The sequence below is a fragment of the Catharus ustulatus genome, chromosome 6 (assembly GCF_009819885.2).
Source record: "Catharus ustulatus isolate bCatUst1 chromosome 6, bCatUst1.pri.v2, whole genome shotgun sequence".
NCBI lineage: Eukaryota > Metazoa > Chordata > Aves > Passeriformes > Turdidae > Catharus > Catharus ustulatus.
Window position 1 is genome coordinate 27,550,273 of NC_046226.1, and position 22,966 is coordinate 27,573,238.

Here is a 22,966-nt window from a genome sequence, read left to right on the forward strand (position 1 = left end):
ATTTATTTATTTATCACTCAGCAGCCTTTTGACTTCAAAAGATGTAAGAAAAATTCAACAAATACAACTACTCTCCTTCTCTCTTAGGAATTTATCTAAATAAAACCTGCATTTGTAAGCTAGGTACTTAAATGTAGGAAGTACTCAATTTGACAGCTGTCTGTATAAGCAAATGCAGTGCATCAGTACATGGAAATACATTACTTTATCCAGAGTACAGGGCATAATCATAAGGAGATGGAATTTTAATTATATAAGAAATACTAAGTTTGCCACATTAAGTTTTCATTGGTTGATACTGTGAGCTTAATAACAAACCTTTAAAGACACTGGCACTGTTTCATTCTGCATGCTTTATTCCAGGTGAGCAGATGAGTTACAAATGAACATTCTACAACACCACTAGAGTAGATATAGAGGGATGGAACACCTCTCTTATGATGAAATGCCAAAAGCATCACGGCTGTTCAGCCTAGAGAAAGGAAGGCTCCAGGGAGACCTTATGAATCCCTTTTAGTACTTACAGGGGACTTGTAAGAAAGACGGGGACAAACTCTTTAGCAGGGTCTGTTGCAATAGGACAAGAGGTAATGGTTTTAAGTCAAAAGAGGCTAGGTTCAGAGTAGATATAAGGAAGAAACTTTTTACAATGAAACTGGTTAATGCTGAAACAGGTTGCCAGGAGTGGCAGTAGACACTAAACACTCAAGATCAGGAGCTCTGAGCAACCTGATCCAGTTGAAGATGTCCCTGCTCATTGCAGGAGGGCTGGAGTAGACAACCTTCAAAGGTTCCTTTCAACCCAAACCTTTCTGTGATAAAAAAAGAGATCATGGCATGAAAAGAAGTAGAAGGAATATGTAACTTTCCTTTTACCTAGCAATTGCTGCTCACAAATATTATAGTTTACTATAATATATATAGTTATATAGTATAGTTACTTCACTGAAGCCCTTTTATGCCCTGTTTGAACTGGTAGATGTCCTTGATCCCTCTTTGACAAGACATATGGCCAGTCTGTACTTTCTTTAGAAGGATCCAAGTACGTTTTAATGCATTGACTAGGTGCTACAGAGTTTGTAGATTAGTTTTGTACGTGGTTACATGCTTTTTGATTTTTTACTACATGTACTCTCTCACAGGATAATCAAAACAAAATATTAAAAAAAACTGTATCACCCCAGCATCCTTACCACCCTAAAAAACCACACTGCCTTACACTCAAACATTGTATGAGCAGGGCATCAAGAGAAACCCATTCTTTACTTACATCCTTGGTTGGCCTGGGTGAAAGTTAAATTTCTGAAAGGTAAACAGACTTGATGGCATCTTTCTACTTCAGGTCACCTTATTTCTCTGAAGACTGTTCTACCTGAATTTATGTTTCCCCAGAATTCTTCCTAGAAATAGGAAAATTAGGACTTTTGCCTACTCGCCTCCCCTTCTGGTAGTGACCACCACTGTGTTCCTAAATGTGCAACTTCAAATACAAATGAGTGAAGGGGAATGGCACATTTGGCTGGAGATCAAACACTCATTTTAATGGCATTGCATACAAGCTACTCTAATGATCCCTCTCTTACTGTTTTTACTGCCTCTTTCCCTAGACTAGTGGGTTTTGTTAACTGAAAGTCAACTATTGTAGGATACTACATAATGATTTTAAAACTAGTGATAAATAACCTCTCTTCCAGAGTCTCTAGCAAAAATCCATGAGATTACATGGACCAAGATTAACAAAAACTAGAACTCTGCTCTCAGTCATACAAGATACTTTGAAAGTAACGTCAACATTAGAAGCAAATAAATAAATAAATACATACTCAGTCTTTATCTTCTGTTTGCATCCCTTCTGTGCCACGCCAAGACAGCACCCATGAGTGGACCATGCTCATCCCTGTATAGAAAAAACAGCACAAAAAAAATCCCTCCCACTTACTCGTTGTTAATTCTGGGTTTCCTTTTAGGTTCATCATCTTTGGAATTGAAGGTCCATATATGTCTGCATCAAGTAAACCAATTTCTTTTGTCTGTGTAAAAGCAAAAGAAGGAATTGTCAAAAAGTCTTCATTTCTGTATTATTAGCTGAACAAAATTCAGTACTCCTTAAAGAAATTAAAGTAAGATCTTGATTTGAGACATCAGTTGTCACTGTTTCCCTTATCTCTAAACAGCAATTGAAGAATGAAATATAATAATGTCTACAAGTTGGGTCAGTTGCCTTTACAACTTTTATGGATTCTCCATAAAGAGAATCCTCACTTGTACAGTTTCTGACTAACAGTGTAGACCACAGACTTTATATTAACAAGCATTATAAGCAACATTCTCTCTACTCTGCGTACTTTTATACAGGACTAACACCTTAACTTTTCAAACAAGGTATCAAATTTTATTGCTAACAAAACACCAAAAAACCGCACAACAAAAAAAAAAACAAGCACAAAAAAAGCCACAAAAAAGCAAAACAAAACAGGAGGTTTGTAAGTATATGCAAATGAATGCAATTTAAATCATACTAATGATTAAAGAATGTGAAAAACATAAAAAACATATTTTTATCTTCCATTTAAGTGGCTAGAGTACACTTTTGCAGACATCTTGAAGTTACTGAAATGCAAGTTTTTGAAGCTAATTAAGCAGGCATAACATTTTAATCAAATACATTTATACAAAAGTATGCTAAAAATGGGTTTATTCAACTACATATGGTACATTAAGCAATAAACTTTAAATAAAAATTATTTCAACTATGTAGTCTAGACTTACAAAACTCTTTTCTGTATTTTTTTAATAGATACACATATGTATTTTATGGAAATTAGACTGTTTTTCCTACAGATGGGAAGACAGAGTATCAATTACCAAGTTCTGCAAATTAAGTAGTAAAGAGCAAGCCCTTTAAAATGCTGAATGTCAAGTTTCTCTAATATAGAAAGCTAACTGTATTCAGCATTTTGTAAAATTGCTAACATATATGTTTAAGAGCTTGTTTGAAAGGTTAAAAAAGCAAAAGGAGCTTTTCCAACAATGCCACATCAGACTTCCACTGTCAGTGTTTCAAAGTGTGTACTTCATTTTTCAGATTATGCTTTTCTAATTTTGTATCTTATATTAAAATATTTTGTTATCACAGTTTTGATGGGAAAGATGGAATGATAAGTTTAAAAAAAAGCATCACCATATTTGATCTACTACGTACTTTGCAAAGTAAGTATTTACTGCAAAAATCTACCAAATTTGGATTCAGTTATTTCATATACTTTTCATTAGCAAAACAGTGCAAAGGATATATAATTACCTGGATTATTTAATTTAGATTTTTTTAAACACTTTTTCTTTATAGTGTCTTGTGAAAACTTAGACAAAAGTTCAGGAGTTACTATAACACGTTCTGCAATTTCACAAACATTGAAAGGACCCATCTTTATGTTAGACTTCAAATATGTGGAAAACACTATGAGAGCTTCTTTGCTCTTGTACAAAATGCATATTTTAACAGATCAGAAAGAGTCACAACTCAGTCCCTTTATCTGTGTCGGCAACTAATCAAACTCATCAAAACATCATCTACAGGCTGTTCCACCTAATTCCTACCCAAATGAAAGCACATAGTTTCTTTTTCTAAAAAACCTACATAGAGTTTTAAACCCGATGACATAATTCCCCTGAATTTTTGAGGATTTTCCACCTCATGCAAGGATTGAGACTGTTGATTGACTTCAATGATCTCACAACTCACTAGAGTTTCACTTTCAGCCCAAAGTGACTAGGCATTTAAGATGACTTTAATTAGAATGACTTTATGACCTCCTGGACATAATCAGATGTTCACCACTACAGGTCACTTGTTCCTAGAAGTCAGCAGCACTGCATCTACTATATCTATATTATCCAACCTAAGGGTACAGAATTTCCTGAAATAAGGAATAAATGCATCCATACTGGAGAAAAGCATCCTAGAGGATTGTAAAAGTTCAGCTACTACTTTAAATTACCAAGCTAATACAAAAAAACCTGACCATTTCTCTAAAAAACTTGCACACTACTTCAAAAGTAAGCAAAGTGCCTGTTTCTGAGATGCACCATTTTTGTTCGTGGATATGGCTCAATAAAATTGTTGTCTTCATACAGAAGAATAATTAACAGATTCTCAAGTTTCTACAATTCATGTTAACAAAAGCACAAGTGTTCCTGTAAGCACAGTGCTTTCTACAGGATTACAGGAAAAAGGTATTTCAGAAATCTTTAAATCACTGACAGAACCTCACTTAAGATAGCCTAAGGCAGGGGGTTTGTCTTCACCAAGCAATTCAACATGTTAGGTAAGTAGAGTTCACACTGCCTAGAAGCAGCAGCTTATACAGAAAGCATTGGCCCAATAAGCTATGGTTTTCTTTCTCCCAACTATTCCTGCTTTTGCAGCATGCACACATCCCTAGAATGCCAATAACCCTTTACTCAAGGTTTAATTATCTCAGAAAAATATTATGGCAGTTACCAAGGGATTTTGTAAGACATGCATAGTACAGTCCAGATCATTTCTTCCAGCATTTGCAATGTTTTAAATCCCCAAGAGAAGAAATAATATGCATATACCTGGATGCTACCACATGAAACTGTTAATCAGAATTACCAGATACATCTCATGCTGGGTGAAATACAAGCCAGATGCATGAGTTACAATAATTAAAAAATTAAATTAAATTTTAATAAATGGTTTTTTCTCCCCATACAACCCACACCTCATATAAAACAGCACATCTTTCAAAGCACTGATATATTAAAACAAATCCTAAGAAAACATATATAACATCACACAAGATTAAAACAAAACATCTGGGCAGAAGGAGTCGATTATGGGGAATCAAAAGCGCAACCGAAAAAGCAACTTCGGAAAAAAGGAGGAGGGGAAAAAGCTCCAAGAGTCCCCTTATGTCCTCTGACATTATTTTGATATACTTCTCACACCAATAGTGCATCTTTTTTTCCTTAAGTAATACTCATTACACAGACAGAAATGCAACACTTAAAACACATTCAAGCACGTAGAAGTCGCCCTGCTACTAAGTGTTTTTCAGAGCACAGCATACACCACTGCTATACCCTTGGCACTCTGGCAGGAAAAGGATTCAGAAAATGCAACTCCATCATCTCCTTATGGCTGTATGGCTTATAGCTGTATTGTCTCCTTATAAACATAGCTTTCTCCTGTGCTATTAAACAAAAAGCATTCCATCTCTCCAGATGGCACAGCAATAAGCAAGTTCAAAACAGCTGTTCTCAAGCTAACATTTGTCCTTTGCCTTTCATCTGCCCAGCTGTGAAAGAAAGTTTGAATCAATCTTCAAGTTACTACACTTCGAAAGTATTTTCTAGAGACCTTATTTTTTGGTTGCCTCACTGCAAATTCTGCAGCTTAAGCTCTAAAGATACAAGTAACAATGTAACCATTCCCATATGATTCAATCACATCACTGGAAGCAACTTTGAAAAAATACACAAACACATGCAGTATCATTCACCTCTTCATGCAGCATAAGATCCTTATCAAAATTCCATCAGGCAGATGGAATTAGAAATAAACCTATTGTCAGCACATGAAAATACAGAAGTACTCCCATGTCAGCAAAAGCTATACTTAAAAACTCACAAATGTTCCCATTTATCTTCTTATCAATGCTTTTAAGGTTCCCCCACCACAGGTAAACAGTCTCTAGCATAGGCTAACTACTGCTAGGATTTCCTATTTTTGCAGTACTGATACTGTCATGGTCTCATCTGATCACTGGTGACCTCAAGAACATGAAAATTTTACAGGATAAAAAATACTACAGATCCTCTTCATCTTCTACTTTTACATGATTGACTGAGCAATTCTTTCTACTTCACTGTCATTAATCTTCTCAGCAAAATTTTACTTTGCCCATCGGACCTCTCTAAAAATTTCTGACAAACATTCTTCATGAGGTACTATAAGTTACATAATCACTGCAGCTCTTAACCCATTAAAAATACATTCTAATTTAGAAACTTCCCTCACCTACACGAATAATCAAAAACCAGTTTTCACAGTCACCAGGTACAGATTCTATATTTACAAGAAAACTAGATGCTACATTAATAGACAAAGGAGATATTCTTGCAGATATCCCCTAGAGTTGAGAATTCTACAGCTTCATATTGTGCACTGTACAAATTACAGGCACAGATAACCACACTAAAAAGATCCTTTCCTTTACCTTCTCTGGCAAGATTCTCTACCTTATTAAATTTCAGCTTAGTCCTTGAACCTGGACACTGCCTTGTGAGCAATAAGAGATTTGGAAGACAGCATTATTCTAAATTGATGATTTTTCAAGCTCTGAACATAGCTGTAATTCTTTTGGGGGAAAAAATTACAATGAAGTTGTTGAAGGCCAAATTCCTGGCAGAGGTCATGTAAAAAAACCAATAAATTTTGCCTCCTTTTTTTTTGCCTTATGCAGATTAGAAAGTATTCAATTGCTATTATGTTTGTTCTCTTAGGCAGGCAAATGTTACTTTACATAATCCTTTTTCAGACAGTATAAATTAATGCTAATGACAAAATGATCCATATCTTTGAGCAGATCCTTAAGAATGGTTTTGCCCTTCCCTACACTTTAGGTATGTTCCCTATTCTGTTTCTCAGGGAATATTAACTGTTCAATCAATTATATTTTCCAGTAACAAATTTTCAAACAAATGCAACCAGTTTCATTCACATATCACAAAGGACCCCTCCACACAATTCTGTGTGCAACAGAGACTCTGGTTATACTAATTTTTTCCAAGTAGCCAAATGCTTTATTGAGGAATAGACCTTATTAAAGACTTCATACCAACAGAGAGAAAATAAAAATAAGAGTTCACAAAAAGCTTCTATAAATAGCTGTTAATCAACACAGTCTATGTTACTGCTAAACATCCAGAGACTCTTTGACTGCGCTAATTTTATTTTTGCTCATTTTTTCTGAGACTTTTTCCCATACTTGGTAGGGTATATGTATCCCCACTGGATGCTACTAGATATTATTTTACTTTGAAGTAAACTCTGCCTACCACCAGAGTTCCCTGGTGTTTAGCCTGGGAGGGATAAAGGCACAGGTTAATGAGCTGTTATTGTTTTATATAGCAAAAAATTTTCTACACTAGAAGTGCTCCCAATATTCAGCAGCTGTAATCCATTCCAAAGATAGAAATTCCAGCTTTGCTAAGTGAAAGTGCCAGTTACTTTAAAGCTGGTGCTCTTAATCCACCACCAGGACTCTCAATTTACCCTTTTAATGTCGTTATAGACTTAGAGCTAATCCCAAAGTGCAAGCAGCAACACATAGGACAAAAGGGAACTTCAAAATCAGGATAGGCTATGGATTCCTCATTTGACATACTGACACAATGAATAGCCATCTTTTAATTCTTAATTCTCTTACTCTTTCAGCTGCACACTATTTAAGTGCCTGGTTGTAAATTGGATTAAAGCCAAAAATGTACCACTGCAGTCTCTTCACTCTATCCTAGAAATGCAAACTTGCATTAAACACTCAGTCTGCTGCTGGTTTAAAAGCCCTTTTCCTTTACATGAAGGGTTTCCAATTTTCTGCCAGCCACAGAACTTCTCCAGCTCTTCTTTTCCAGCCTACAGTAGCTCCTATTCCTTCTTAACAATGGTGTACCAGTAATTCAACACTGTTTGGCCTTTCTGCACATTATCCATTCTGGTGAAAAATAATCCAATACAGAACCATTTGAAAAATAAATTACCAAAACAGAATCCCCAGCATTATCACATCTCTACAAGATGCCTCTCCATTTCCACAGCATGTCAAATGATTATAAAAAAGGGTCCACCTTTCACATCAGTCTCTCTGGTATCTGCACTGGGCTTTCAATGACTTGAAGACTAAGGATACAGGTATTTAACTTCAAAACAAATAAACAAGAAATTTTCTTCAAATTAAGCATGTAGTTATCTGATTTAAGTAATATATTTTAGGTCTATGCCAAAACATTTTTGTTGATTTTTTCCTTGAAAAACAGCTTAAATTCTTAAATTCTTAAAGTTTTATCTCATTTTTTTTCAATTGATCTAGAAGCTAAGCTATCATTGCAAATAAAGCACGTCAGTTCTAACTAGCATTTCCAGCTTCACTGAAACTTTTCAGCATTAAAAAACAAGTATGAAGACCTTAGCTACAGTGGTTTAGGTCTTCTGATTCTCTATGCAACAGAGTTAAAGATACCTAGAAATCAAACCCAAACAACTAGAAAAGCTGTATAAGAAGAGGTCAGAACAAGTCGAAACTTGTCTTCATGCTATGATTACTCAGTGAAGGATCCCATTATTGTCTAAATTCTTCTAGATTTATTTGTTTTCCCACATGGAATTTTTTCTTTGCCAGCAAGAAATATTTATGCATTGTAAAGTCATCTATGAATGTAGCAGTCAGATATTATCCTATGGACAAATGGTTTAATTGCACGAGCCGAATATATTTTAAATAAATAAATAAATAAATGCAGAAAAGGCTGGAATGTAAAGAAAGTAAGCTGTGGGTAGCTTTTGAGGGTGTGAGTTTTGAAGAAATTAAAGTGAGTTGTATTGCCACAGCAGTGAGTTCACACGGAGGGCCGGCTGCTATGCACACCACTGGTATGCAGTAACTGAGTGCACAGGCTCGAGCCCCGTCCCCGCCGGCTGTGTTTCCGTGGCTGGGCCGTGCGGGCCGATCCCCGGCTCCAGCGCAGGGCGGGCGCGGCGCTCGGGACCATCCGGCCATGGAGCGAGCCCTCAGCGCCCTCAGCGCCCGCGGCCCGCGCGCCCCCTGCCGGCCCGCAGCCGCCATGCCCGCCCTGCGCAGCCACCGCGGCCCGGCTCGGCAAAATGGGAAATCCGCTCCCCTGCACCAAAATCGCCCTCCGAGCATTTCACATCTCTCCTGCTCTGCGCGGCCCAGTCACCCCTGCCGCAGAGCTACGCTAGAACACGGAAAACTGCTGCCCTTCAGCACACGTCCCCAGTACTGCAGGCAGAAGACACCAGCTTATGCGTACATGCTAACTTGGTTCATATGGTTTTACTTCTTGCTCCTCTGTCCTTCACAGCACAAAAAAACATTTCATCGTATAGTGCAAATGTAAATCTTCCCGAACGACAAGGCGAGCCAAAGGAAATCTGACTGGGGAGCTTGCCTCACAGTGACAGCACAAGCAGTCAGCCTCCCAACTGGATTTGTGCCATCCTTAGTCATGCACAGCTGGTGTTTGCTCACTAAAATACTCTGTTCATAAACAAGCAATCCCTACCCTATTATTGCTGCCATCTATTAATTCAACTTGTTTCTACTATAATAAATTGTCTCTGGCCAGGCAGCTTTCATAAATAGTCATTCTAGTCTGAATATGAATTGTCCTGGCACAAAACCCAAAAATTCTTCCCAAGTGCTCCTAGGGGAGCACAACTGACTGCTGGTACATCAAAAGAATGAAAAGAATCAGCTGTCAAACTAAGCAAGCAATTAACAATAGGACACAAGGGTAAAACTTTAAGTTATTTCTTAACACACAAAGAACACTGTATAAATTGATAGGCCTTGTTACAGACCCAAGAGCTCATATATTTCTTAACTAATCCATCTACAACAGGTACCAAAAAAACTAATATTCTAGGAAGGAATAAGAGGCTACCCTGCTTGTCTTCCCTGGCTCTGAATCAAAAACCAAAACCAACCAACCAACCAAGAAAAAGGGAAAAATAAACCGTACTCTGTCTTGGACATGGTATCTAGGCATCTAAATGAACTTCTGTCTTGAATTATTTACTCTGTAACCATGAGGTAAAAATATGCAAAGCAGACTGAGCACCAGCATGCAAGACTTTGAACTCCAAAGTTCTAATCCCAGCTCTGCCAACAACACTGTGCAACCGTGATAATGTCCAAGGCTCTGTTGATGCCTTAGTATTTCAGACCATCACTGCAATAACTGAAAAAGCTTCCATGTTAAAGAAAAAATTTAAAATACATATATCAGTAGAAACAGTGGGGTTTTTGTTTTGTTTTTTAACTACAGAATGTAGATTTTTAAAAGATACAGGAATGCTTCCTTTCATGAACACTACAAAAAATCCTTTACACTTTGACTGTTAATCTTCTAATTTGTGATACACCAAACAACAAGACGTCACAGCTGTAACTGAAAGCAGGAAGAATCTACTCTAAGCCAATCTCCTCTGAGAGGACAGCATATTTCACAGATCTCACTCACCAGAAACAGTAGTTTTCAATAGCCTGTAACCTGTTCTATCTTAGAAAAAGAACAACAGTTACAAGCACAGAACTTGTAACACAGACTAATGAAGGAAGCACAGACCTTTATAGTCATAGTGACCTATTTTCCTCCACAAGTCCTTTCTTTCCTCCTTTAAGCAGTACACCAAGTTCAAGATCAGTTTCTAGAAATTTGTATTTTGTTTATAAGAGACTGTTAATGAAGTAGCAGGGGCCTCCTGAAGAGCTGGTCTACTAGCAATCATTACTGTTTCTTCTGAAATAGATGAACTTACAAGCAATGAAGGAAACAAAAACCATGGCAAGGTGAGGCACAATCAGTAGTTACTAGATGTCAAATAAAGGCAACCATTATTGCATACCTAAAGACAAAGAAATGCATTATAAAATACAGCAGGAGGCACCAATGGACTCTGAAAACCAACCCCCACATTACAAAACTGAAAATTGAAATGATTTCTAGAATTCAGAGCACCGGACAGTTCCAGCCTGGAAGAAGGTCACAGAGATTCTCATTTCAAAACTTTATCTCACAAAATTAATGAGCCGAAATCAGTGTGAGTAAACAAATTAACAAACCAGCAACTTCAAGCCCAAAGGTTAAACATAAACATGATGCATGCCATTATTATCTTAAAGAAAACAGAACAAAAAAAAGATTAATGCATTAAAAAAAAACCAGTTGCTTATTTAATCCACCTTAATTGCATACTTTCTAACCTGTAACTACATCAATGCACAATTTCAGCACAGTAACAGCTTGCTAACCTGTGACCACCAGTTCACACAATTCACAGCTATTTCATCAGTTTTAGCTACTCTTCATTGATTAACATCCACCAAATGCTGGCCTCAAACTTCACACGTCACCACATAATTGTAACATCAAAACTCCTAATAAAGGGCATAATCCCAAAACTTGTGTATGTCAGAATTATTAAGAAATACTTTATCTAAATATATTTTTAAATGCATAAAACTGCATGTTTGAGAACTATCAGACACCATCTTAAAAGTTGGTTCAGAAAGTTATGTGCAATTGGTTGATGTGGTTTCCATGGAGCTACTCAACAACCATCCTACAACACAGATCACATTGCAGACTGATATTTGTTTTGCAAAAGTATTAGAGCAAATGCCTTGTTTTAAAGTTGATCAGAAGGAACCATTTAAGCAGTTTTGCTTTTCAAGATGACAGATTTTTCTCTGAGATCCAATTATTCCAACAGCCTATTTAAAACACAGAATTAAAGACTGTGAAATAACAAGATCAGATGCCATCACAAACAGTACATGTTTCATATAACAGCTTTAAACACTCCTCTTATTAAGTGTGAGTGAGTTTATGGAAATATTTTTAAATCTTTTACAAAATTCCTCCAGGAAGCTTGCAGATTGCATGTAGTCCTCGCTCCTTCTACCTGCTGTTTTTTGTTTTACTTGTCCTTTACAAGAAGACACTATATTTGCCCGATTAAAATACATGAGGATACTTTGTATTTAATATTTTATGAGTACAAAGCCTGCATTATATATCCTCCCATTGCAAAGGAGGCTTGCTTCTGAGTTTACCTGTGTGGCAATAATGTGTACAATGGAACTACTCCCAGCCTACAGCAGCAGGTGGACACAATGAACACCTGTGGTTTTTATTCTTGAATGGTTCCTACCATCTATTTATAGTCCAAGCAACAGTTTTAGTATTACCAAGCTGGGAAATCACTCAAAAAATTGTATTTCCAAGATTTAGGGAAGATACATAGTTTTGGGGAGTTTTTTGCCTTAGCTATTTATAAAGTATTTCTATACATAATTTCTCCAGAAACAGTAAATCTCTGGAGCTATTTAAAAAAAATGTTTTGGACACTATTCTGCACTAGCTCCTATTTTTCTCAAGTCAGTGTTCTGAAGTTACAGAATTTAATTATTTATTGTCTCCAAGCTGCAGAGGCATTCTCTATGACATCCTTCCAGAATTGCAGTTCAACTCAGTGACACACCAGAGAAAGAACAAAGCCAAATCCAGAAGTAGGATGAGATTTACTAAGTTATGGTACCGATAAAATATAAATGAACTGACAGAAACCCAAAAGCCCATCAAAAACAATTAGAAATTCACATCATAAAAACATGAATTACATTAAATGTATGCAACTGCCCACAGCAGTAACTGTTTTATTTATAACCCACATTTCACATTAAGGCTGATAATTAAATGCTCACCTACCGAATCATTTGCTGCCAGGGCGAGGGCTATATTAACTGTAAGAAAGAAGAAGAGGAAAAAAGATTAAGTGCAGGAAAATTTAATTCCTGAATACTGAGAATGTTATCACTGCTAACAAGAGCAAATATAAATATATCACACTTATTTAATAATTACATCATCATCATCTCAGTACTCAGCTCCTTGCATCTCTACAACATTTGCAGTTTAAGTGGCAGCAGCACTTACATTTCAGTCTGTGTTTTTTAACTAGTAAATAAACACGCTTATCTGCAAAAACTTGCAGACTTTCAGTTGCTACACTGCAAAATAAAAATACAGTCTCAGTATTCTGCCAAATAGTAACACTAAGAAAAACTTTTTGAAGTACCCACTTTTGAAAGTGGACATCATACTATAAAACTAAATTACAGTAATTTCACGATTATAAGTCGCACCATTTTGACTAAAGTTTTGGTCCATACCCGGAAGTGCGGCTTGTAATCCAGAGCAGCTTATATATGAACAATGTTCTAAAAGTTGCCAACCTGGAAGTGAGAACCCGCGGTAGCCCCAAGCTGAGTTGGAGCCCAGCTGGCCCCGGCAGAGGCAGGGAAGCCCGGCAGAGCCGGGGCCAGCAGCGCGGGGGAGCCCGGCAGCAGGGGGAAGCCTGGCAGAGCCGGGCCAGGGCAAGCAAACACGGCGGCGGCGGTGCAGGCGGCAGGCGGGGGCGAGTGAGCCCAGCAGCGCCAAGCTGGGCCACCCAGCCCCATCGGCAGCTCCGAGCGGGCTGAGCCCGCCAGGCCCCGAGCCAAGCCAGTAAACCCCACGATCCCGCGATTCTGTTATTAATTGGTAACTTTGTGAAAGTTGCACACGGATCCTCACTGCGAACGAAAGTGCGGCTTATAATCCGGTGCGGTTTATATATGGAGGAAGAACGAAATGTTGCCGACACCCCAGAAGTGCAGTTTATAATCAGGTGCGGCTTGTAATCATGAAATTACTGTAACCCTACCTGCTGAGTCAGGAGAAACGCTGGCTATCAAGAAAAGGTTCCTCACTCAGAAGTGGTGGTCACAGCACCACCCTGACAGAGTTCAAGAAACTTTTGGACAACACTCTCAGGCACATGATGAGACTCTTGGGGATGTTCCTGTGCAGGGCCAGGAGTGAGACTTGACAATTCTTGTCAGTCCCTTCCAACTCAGCATAATCTGTGATTCCATGACTCTAGCCCTCTTGAAATCAGTATGAGTCTGGGAAGGTTTACTAGTTTGTAATTTCCAACTTTCTAACTTCCAAATCTAAACTGGTCCTAGGAATAAATAGCACAGTTGAACTCTCCCAACACTCAGCTAACAATACAAATAAAAGTTCTTGGTCCAAAATCAGACATATAAAGAGCCAGCTGTGTGTCTGCATCTGACATGGTTAACATACATCATCAATAAAATATCTATAGATAATTATAGATAATTTAGATGAACTTTGGAAGGAAACTTTCAATACCTACATCTCAATGTAAGGACCATTTAAAAACAGAGTGTATGCAAATATTTTAGCATATAAAGAAGGCCCAAAATCAAAAAAGTTTCAATAACAGTACATCCTACATGCAGAATAAGAGTATGCAAAGGGAAAAAAAGTTAAAATGCAGTTAATATGCGATATGTTGACTATATGAAATATAGTCAATACATGGTCAAACATATCAGTTTCCCTGAACAATAACGAAAAATCCCAGCTTCTCAGTCTTCGTTAAAAATATCTGAAGGTCCATGTAATCAGTTTTTGTATTCTCCTCAAATATCAGGTTTAGCAGAATGTGAGCAAGAACACCAGCCTTTAAATTTTTTCTACTTCCACAGCTGATAATAAGACTTTCAATAAATTAGAAATTTCCCCTCTTTCAAGACTGCTTTTTGACTTCTTTTTATGTTAGGACCAATTTTCTTCAGTACTCTCATCTTTAGGGTAGTGTAAAAAGGGAACAGATGAGCAAGAATCAAAAACAAACAAACAAACAAAAAACAAAAAATCCCAGACTTTGGACAGATGTGGTAAACATAGAAGAATGCCATTAAAAGACAGAAACTTGACAGGAAAGTGAGAAGGAAGACAGCAAACAAACAAAGCAACATATTAGACAAATAGAAACAACAAAAAACAATAAATGTATTTAAACATGCATTGAAAAATATTGTTCCAGTAACATACAGTAAGTTCACAACTACAAGCCACCCATTGTGCAAGCATCCTCACTGCAAACAAAAGTGCGGCTTATAATCATGTGAGGCTTGTAACCGTGAAATTACTGTAATTTTTTCTAATCATCAACTTGACTGATTTCAGAAGACCAAAAAGCACTGGAAGCAACAGAGACTACAACATCAAAGTCATATGCAATAAACAGAATGAGTTATTCAACAGGTTGGGGAATGACCCTGACAAACTTCACCAGAATGCGAATGCTCTTTTCTGGAAATGGAGATCCAGAGCAACTGAAACTCAACTATACTGCAGAAAACAAAAAAAAAAGCCCTGACAGTCCTTCTGACATGCACACAAGACTGATGATATTTTCTGTGGTGCTTTAGGAAATAGAGGTGCTTACTAGTCTCCTTACTTTTCAACTTCTGCTCTCAAAATGCATCAGCAAAATTGTCACCATAAATGTTCCCCACAAACCTCAAGTAAGAATATGATTTTAAGTACATAATTCAGTAATGATGCCATGCAATACTTTATTCTATACAAGTTATTTGAAATTCAATTGTTCATCTGAACTACAAAATTTACCCTTATTGTAATAAACAAGAATATAAATTTCTTTCTCAATATTAAGAATTAAAACACTCATTTAAAAAGGCTGTCCATTACAGACACATGTAAATGCTTCATTTACATTTTCAGTATCTTATTTAACACTTGATTTAACCTGATTTTTTTATTTTTAAATGCGTAGGAATGAAATTCCAGCTCTAAGTATTATTTATACATGCATTATATTTTATGTAGAAATTGCACACAGATGACCAGTTACAAGAGCTTAAATTCAGATATTTGTTTGCAGACATGAAGAGAATAACCTGAATTTACTCATCAAATTATGTTCATTTTGTAAACTGTCAACTGATGAACAGGTATTGGGTATTTTTAGTAACCTGCAACAACCAGTCTATTATAATGACATACCTTTTGATGGTTAAGAAACACAAGTTTTAATTGTTTTACATGTCTTGGTACAGGTAGGTGTATCCTATGTATAGGATAGATAGCAGACAAATGGGAAAAAATTCCTTTTTTTTAAGAACAGTTACTTTTAGTACAGATATCATGTTAGTCTGTTCTAGAAATTGTTAGACTATCAGTTCGCTTCAAGCATGGCTGAAATACAAACCCCAAAATGATACATTAAGAGGTGTTTCCATGTGTTATTCACAACACATGGAGATGAACAGCAGACCTCCTTCAACTAAAGGATGACTCTTCTCTGGTCTAGATGCTGAGATCTTTAAGCAAATTTCTAACACTTTACAGAGATCTTTTCAAATAAGTTTACTTTCAGTGTCATAGAATCATAGAATGGTTTGGGATGGAAGAGACTCTAAGGATGATCCAGCTCCAAACCCCTGTCATGGACAGGGATACCTTCCCCTAGACAAGGTTGTGCAAAACCCCATCTAACCTGGCCTTGAACACTTCCAGGGAAGTGGGATAACCACCCCTTGCCTGGGTAACCTGTTCCAGTGCCTCACCATCCTCACAGTATGGAATTTCTTCCTACTATCGAATTTTTATCTATCTTTCCACTTCTAGTTTAGAACTATTCACTCTTGTCCTATCTGCCCACATAAAAAGTCATGCTCCTTCTTTTTTGTAAGCCCCTTCAAGTTGTGGAAGGTTCTCTAAGAATCTCCCCAAAGCCTTCTCTTCTCCAAGCTAAATGACCACAACTCTCTCAGCCTGTCTTCACAGCAGAGGTGCTCCAGCCCTCTTGATCATCTTGTTGGATACACTCTCACAGGTCCTTCTTACGATAGGGGACTCAGACCTGGATGCAATGCAGCCATCCAGCCAATCCCTAATCCACCAAGTGGTCCATCCATCACTCCCAGTCTCTCCAGTTCAGAGACAAGGATGTCATGCAGGACAGTGCCAAATGCTTTGCAGAAGTCCAGGTCCACGACACCAGTCACTCTTCCCTCATCCACCAGCACTGTAAGAAGGATACCACATTTGTTGGCAGAACAAATATTTTTCCATTCTGCCATTTGTTTAAGTTCAAGTCAATTTCTGCAGTACTGGTAACCCATGTACTATCCCATTCTACCACCCAGGAACAGGTGGTAGAGAAAAAATTACAGAAAAATTAATTCAAAACCTAATGATGGAGTTGTGAGAGAGTTCAAGGAGCTTCACAAGGTTCTGATCAATTTATGTGTTTTATAACTAGTTTCATGTTTTCTTTATAAAAAGCCTACATAAGTAGTTGTGAAAATTGAACGGAGTCCTGAACTTGAAACTTTCTAAGTATTAGTATCCTCTACACAAAGGCACTGTGCAGGCACTTCTAATTGGCATGGGAAGGAGGAACAGTGCCACTGCACTAGCATATGATCCTCTTCACCTCAGCCTACATCACCTCTTAAGATGTCCCATTGCCTCAGGACAGCACTGCACTATTTCAAAGATACGATTACCAAGTTCAATTCACACCTAAATTAAAGCCAGGATTTCTGTATCCAAGTAGATCCTCAACGGCTGCAGTGGGACTTGACAGACATGAAGGGACGTGTTATGGAACCCAATTACAAGGTAATGACACGAGCACCTAAATATTCCATATGAAATACTACAAAATGTGCAAAGGAAATTATTTTTAAAAAAAAGAAACCTTACCTGCTGTTGTTGATTTTCCAACTCCCCCTTTTCCAGAAGCCACAACCACTACCTGCTTAACTCCTTCTATGGGCTTCTGCTTCGGCAGCCCCCGTGACAGGATCCGAGCACGTTTGTCCCTCAGAGCCTCATCCCCAGAGCTTGAGGACTAACAAAACCAAAAAGCAAGTGAATGCATGTGCACCAGCCTGCAGTTATCGCAGAGAAAGCTGACAGGAGGAAAACTACCTGCACACTGAGAAATTTTCACTACTTGTCCAGAAAAACATTCTGCACAGGAGTTCTGCCAAAGGGAGCCTGCTTCACAGGCAGCAAGGACTGGGCCAATTTAAAATAACGCCAGTCACATGGTTTTTTTATAAACAAATATGATTGATCTTAACAATCAAAGGAAAAAAAATTGTGCTGAAATAAACCAAAACACTGCTTCAAAGTCGGAAGCTTTATGAAACAGACTGGACTTGGCGGTCCTTCCGCTACAGTTGTTCCAGACACAACAAATACAGCAGCAGCGACGGAGCAGGAACCCGAGGAGCCGAGGGCAGGCGCTGCCGGACAGGGCTGTCCGAGCGCTGTCCCTGCCCTGAGCCGCGCACAGGCACCGCACCGCACACAGGCACTCCGCTGCTGCTGCCGCAAAGAGCCACACGCGGGCCCCAGGGCTGCGCGGACGGAGCAGCCGAGCCGATCAGCCCCACCTGCTCCCGGCCGGCACATCGGTACGGCCACTGCGCTCAGCGCCGCGCTCTGCTCCCACGGAGCCCACGCGAGCCCGGGTAACAAGCGGGCAGCGATCACCCATACTCCTATCCCGGCCGCCGCTGTTTCGGACCGGCCCGGGAGCCAACGCCTGCAGCCACCGCATCCCCTCCCGCAGGGACGCTGCTGTGAACAACCGGCTGCCGCAGTCACGGCCGTCAGGGCACCCGCGCACGGAGAGACCGCCCCGCCTGCCGCCCCCACGGCACCCCCGCAAGCACGGGGACAGCCCAGCCCGGCGCTCGCCCGCCCCGTTCCGCTCCGCTCCCGCCTCACTCACCGCGGAGCCGGCGGACGGAGCGGTGCAAGCGGCGGGCGCACAGCCCGGGCCGCCCCGCCGCGCCGCCGGAGCCCTCCCGCCGCCGGCGCCGGGCAGGAGGCGGGCGGCGCGCAGCCCCCAGCGCCAGGCAGCGCCTCCCATGCCGCGGCCGCCCCGGGCGCGCTGAGATGGCGCCGTGCGGCCGCGCCTCGGCCCGCCCCCCGCGCCGCTCCGCCCGCCCGCCCGCTGCCCCGCCGGCGGGGCTGGCGCTGGGTGGGCCCGGCAGCCCCGTGCCGGAGCTGAGGGTGTGGCGCCGAGAGGGGCCGCGGCTCCGGACTCCGGTGCTGCGGGAAGCGGCCCGCGCCCTCCCGCCGAGCGGTGAGGCTGGGAAGCTGCACCACGGAAAGCAGATCCCGGCCGCTGTCCGTGAGGAAACCGGGCCAAGGGGTCACCACCGAGTGACCGCACGCAGTGCAAACTGCCTCGGGCTAATTCCTCATTGTGCTGTAATTGTCCCTCGTTCTGGCGCTCTCTACAGTGCTCCTTCGGCTCGTCGGTGCCTTCTGAATTCTCATCTTCGCCCGCAAAATGGTTGGGCAAGAGCTCGGTCCTGTCTTGGTTTGTGTCCTCTACAAATATAATAAATACTTCCCATTTCCTCCTTTGGATCACTGCCTAAATAGAGGGACCTGTAGCCGAGTCAGATGCCGCCTGTGTGGTGGGCGGCGGTTTTTTTGCTTATTTTGATTTGGATTTTTTGGTCTGTTGGGTTTTTTTAATAATACTAAAGCACAGAATCACAGAATTGGTGAGATTGGAAGGCCACCACCGTGGATCATCTGGTCCACCTTCCCTGCTCAAACAGGGTCCTTCTAGAGAACATGGCACAAGATTGCAACCCGACGGTTCTTAAATATTTCCAGTGAGGGAGACTCCACAGCCTCTCTGTGCAATCTGTTCCAGGGCTTGGTCACCTGCACAGTAAGGAAGTTCTTCTCCACACTCAGGTGGAACTTCCTGTGCATCAGTTTCATGTCCTGTTGTTTGGCGCTGATCATTGTTCTGGTGATGGTTTTGATTTTCCATCCAGTTTACCCTCACCATCAAAACCCATTTCTGTTCCTTATATCATGTGAGATTTGGTTAAAGCTTTAAGACACACATCATCTGCTTCTCTCCTACCTACAAGCCTTGTAACCACCTTGTGGAAGGACATTAGATTTGTTTGACTAGATTTGCTCTTAAAATTCCATGAATATTCCTTATTCAGCTAAGTGATAATGTAGAAATAATTTAGATCTTAGCACTTTCAGGTCATCAGTTTGCAAATGAAAAATACAGTGTCGACAGTGTCTTTTGTTGGTATCTGTTGTAATATGTAATGGATCAGAGGATTTTACATTAGTTTAAAGTGTTATTATGATAAACATTTCCTTTCTTTCACAGTGAGTAGAATTTTCACCATTTTAAATGTTGCTTTTTAAATTACATTATTAAAAGCTCTGATGAAACATTTTGCTAAACCCCACCATTTCCAAAGGCATGTTCCAGTGCTCAGCTGCAACACGTAAATTAGAATGCTGACATTTTTTTTCTTCCTTTCCTTGAAGTGATTCCCATTCAACCTACATTTTTTATGTACTCACATGAGCATATTTTGCATATCTACAGATACCAATATTTTGCATGTCCACAGACATCTGAAGAGGACAAATAATTTCCCAGTAATTTACCCTACTGTCAAACCCAACTGATAAAGAGTAGTGAAAACTAACAAGGGACTTTGTTTGAAACTGTGATATAGATGGGCCTCCGGGGCTTTTTTTCACTGCCTCTGGAAACCACATTCTCTTTTGCATTGCAGGATATTTCAATAATTGTTTTTCCCACCTCAAGCAGTTGGAGGCAGTGTTAAAAAGCAAGATCCTGTGCATGTCACATCAATGGAATCGATACTGCAGGATCACAGGTAGGAACACACTTGAGATATATGTCACTCCAAGGTCTTTACAGAGAAAAGAAAGTGGCAAAAACATACGATACACTTCTTCATTTTGGGAATAGTTCCAACACCAACAACAATACTACTCAAGTATTTTTGTGGGGTTTTGTAAAGCTGAGCTAGCACAAAGTAAAATTGAGCTGACAATCCTCAATATTTTTAACTTTAGTACAGTAATTTCACAACTATAAGGTGCACTCTTGTGACTAAAATTTTGGTCCAAACCCAGAAGTGCGCCTTATAATCCGGATGCGCCATATATATGGACAAAGTTTGGAAATTTGCCAACCTGGAAGTGTGAGCTGTGAGCTGAGCCAGGACCCGCTGGAGCTGCGGCCGCGCGGGGTGAGCCGGAAACCGCGGGAGCTGTGGCTGCCAGCCGGGGGGACGCGGTGCAGCTGCTGGCCAGGGGGAAGCCGGGACCCGCCGCAGCCGCTGGGCAAGGGAACGCCAGGACACGGCATGGCTGCGTGGTAGGAGCCATGAGCCGTGTCAGCCAGCGCCGGGGGCGGGCAGGAGTGCCGGGGCCCGCGGCACGGGGAGGGCACCTGGGGCTGCGTTTAAAGGCTACACCGATCTGTGAAAAATGTTTGCAAATTGAGCACCTGCCAGTAATTCGTTACTTTGTTGTGCACAACGCAGCTCCTTGCTGCAAATAAAAAGTGCGCCTTATAGTCTGGTGCGCCTTATATGATCTACAAAGTTGTGAAATTTGCCAACTCCCAGAGGTGCGCCTTATAATCCGGTGCACCTTATAGTCGTGAAATTACTGTAATTTCTTCTAGCGCTAGTTTGTTAACTACCCTGTTAGTAGAGTAGCTAACATGGCAGTAGGTTGTATTGAATATGAGTATGAAATGCAGTATTTGGTCATTAAAAAGGGCCAAATACTACATTTGCTCAGCAATATAGTAGGCATTTTCAAAATGCCTTGACTTTAGTGGAATACACTACAGTGTATTGTGTAGTCATTCTATCTCTACTAATTGTGAAGACAATTTTATGGATTGTACACTTCTCACAATTGCTCTTGGCTTCCTATTTTAATTTCAACATTTGAAAATATTGTTCTATGTTGTTTGACACACAGCACAATATATACTGGTAACATGAGTCTAGAAAAATGCAACAAAAATTAGTAAAATTTTTACTGCCAGACATGAGTCTTGATGGAAACTACAGGTAATATCAGCATCTTTCAGAAAATTCCACTTTGGACTTTCCAAAAGTGTAACAAAATTAAAGACACAATATTTAATTTTAATGCAAAGTGATGGTTTTTTTTAAGAAAATGTAGGAAACTGTTTCATAGACTCTAAATTGCTATTCAGCCTGAACAATAACATGATAAAAATAGAACTGATTTTTGTGTGAAATTATATTGTTTTGTGTTCAAATGTATTCTTTCTCTACCCAAAATCAATTAAGGGTATCCAGGTATAGCTAGGAAAGATTTCTTGCCAAAATAACTCCAAAATTTAAAAATTAAATAACATTTGAAAAGTGACTTGGTAGATAATTAGGTTGTTTTTTGCGCAGCAGGATGTAAGTGGCTTTAAAAAAAAAAGTATCCATTCTCATTTCTGGGTGTCTGCATAGTACCACATTAATAACACAGTAACTGCAAACTCTCATATAAGCCATTTATTTCAGTCACTATTTGAACTAGAAAATATATTAAAGAATGGCAAAAGAAAGATTCTTCAGAACCAAGGGGTCATTTTAACTTCATGACCAGGCCTGCAACCTTTGGCCACAGAGATATCCACTGCATGCTAGAATTGAGCATGTGTGTTATGCGAGTCTCAGATTCTGGGTTTTTTTCCCCCTGGCTGATTGGCCAGCCCTGGTACCTTTAAGATAAATAAGGCTAAAATGATGCTTTTTATCTTTTTTTGTCACACGGTGATAATTACTGGGTTCAGGGCTCTGCCCTGGCTAATGAGCCTTGGGCTGTGAGCGTTACCTCTTGGCTCAGCCCTGGCACTGTGTTTCAGGATAGCTGCCACCTCCTCCCCTTGGCAGCTATGAGACCATGCTACAGCATGCTCTTGCCAAAACAGCATTCTCCTGTGGGGCTGACAAACTTTATCAGGCTGCAAAATAATCCAAGCCAAAATGCCTACCAGTGTGAGTTCCTTGTTTTATCTTTGCTGTGCTCCACAAGGAAGTTAAAGCAGCTTCCATGTTGCTTTACTTAATGCTGAAACACTGATCTGGTCCTATACAGACCAGCATCAGCTTGACAGAGCTTGTGCACAGGGGCACGGTGGCATACCTGGGGGAACAGGCTCCAGATACATCAATAAGGCACATCTCAAAAACGTGTAAATAGGGAATTTCAGGCATTAGAGGAGAAAACAACTGCAGGTGTATATGAGGAGAGTCTTTCTGTGTTGCGATATTACCTCTCTGCATTCACTGGAATTTTTCTTCTAAAGTCTTTTTCCTGCTAGGCTTAGACATGCATGGAGGCAGTTATGCCCACTTGTTGCAAAGTAAATTTGGCTCAAGGGATTGTAACA

General features: G+C 40.1%; 2 protein-coding genes across 5 annotated transcripts in view; both read right to left on the reverse strand.

Annotated features, from left to right (window-relative positions):
* The window catches only part of LOC116997449 (iron-sulfur protein NUBPL-like), a 76,938-nt gene extending 64,372 nt beyond the window's left edge, over positions 1–12,566 (reverse strand). Inside the window, exons 1-2 of one of the 4 annotated variants that reach the window (XR_004418191.1) lie at positions 12,538–12,566; positions 1,940–2,030 (exon numbers count right to left, since the gene is read on the reverse strand). The gene's annotated coding sequence lies outside the window, so the exon portion shown is untranslated. Of the gene's footprint in view, positions 1–1,939; positions 2,031–12,537 lie in introns of those variants that run through there. The other 3 variants (XM_033062166.2, XM_033062164.1, XM_033062165.1) reach the window with 3 other exon arrangements.
* Positions 10,911–18,601, reverse strand: LOC116997394 (iron-sulfur protein NUBPL-like). Its single transcript, XM_033062013.1, has 4 exons — positions 18,461–18,601; positions 17,422–17,569; positions 12,534–12,572; positions 10,911–10,942 (listed from the first exon to the last, which is right to left on the reverse strand). Exons 1-4 carry the CDS (start codon positions 18,599–18,601, stop codon positions 10,911–10,913), a joined length of 360 nt encoding a protein of 119 aa, XP_032917904.1.
* Positions 18,602–22,966: the final 4,365 nt, after the last annotated feature.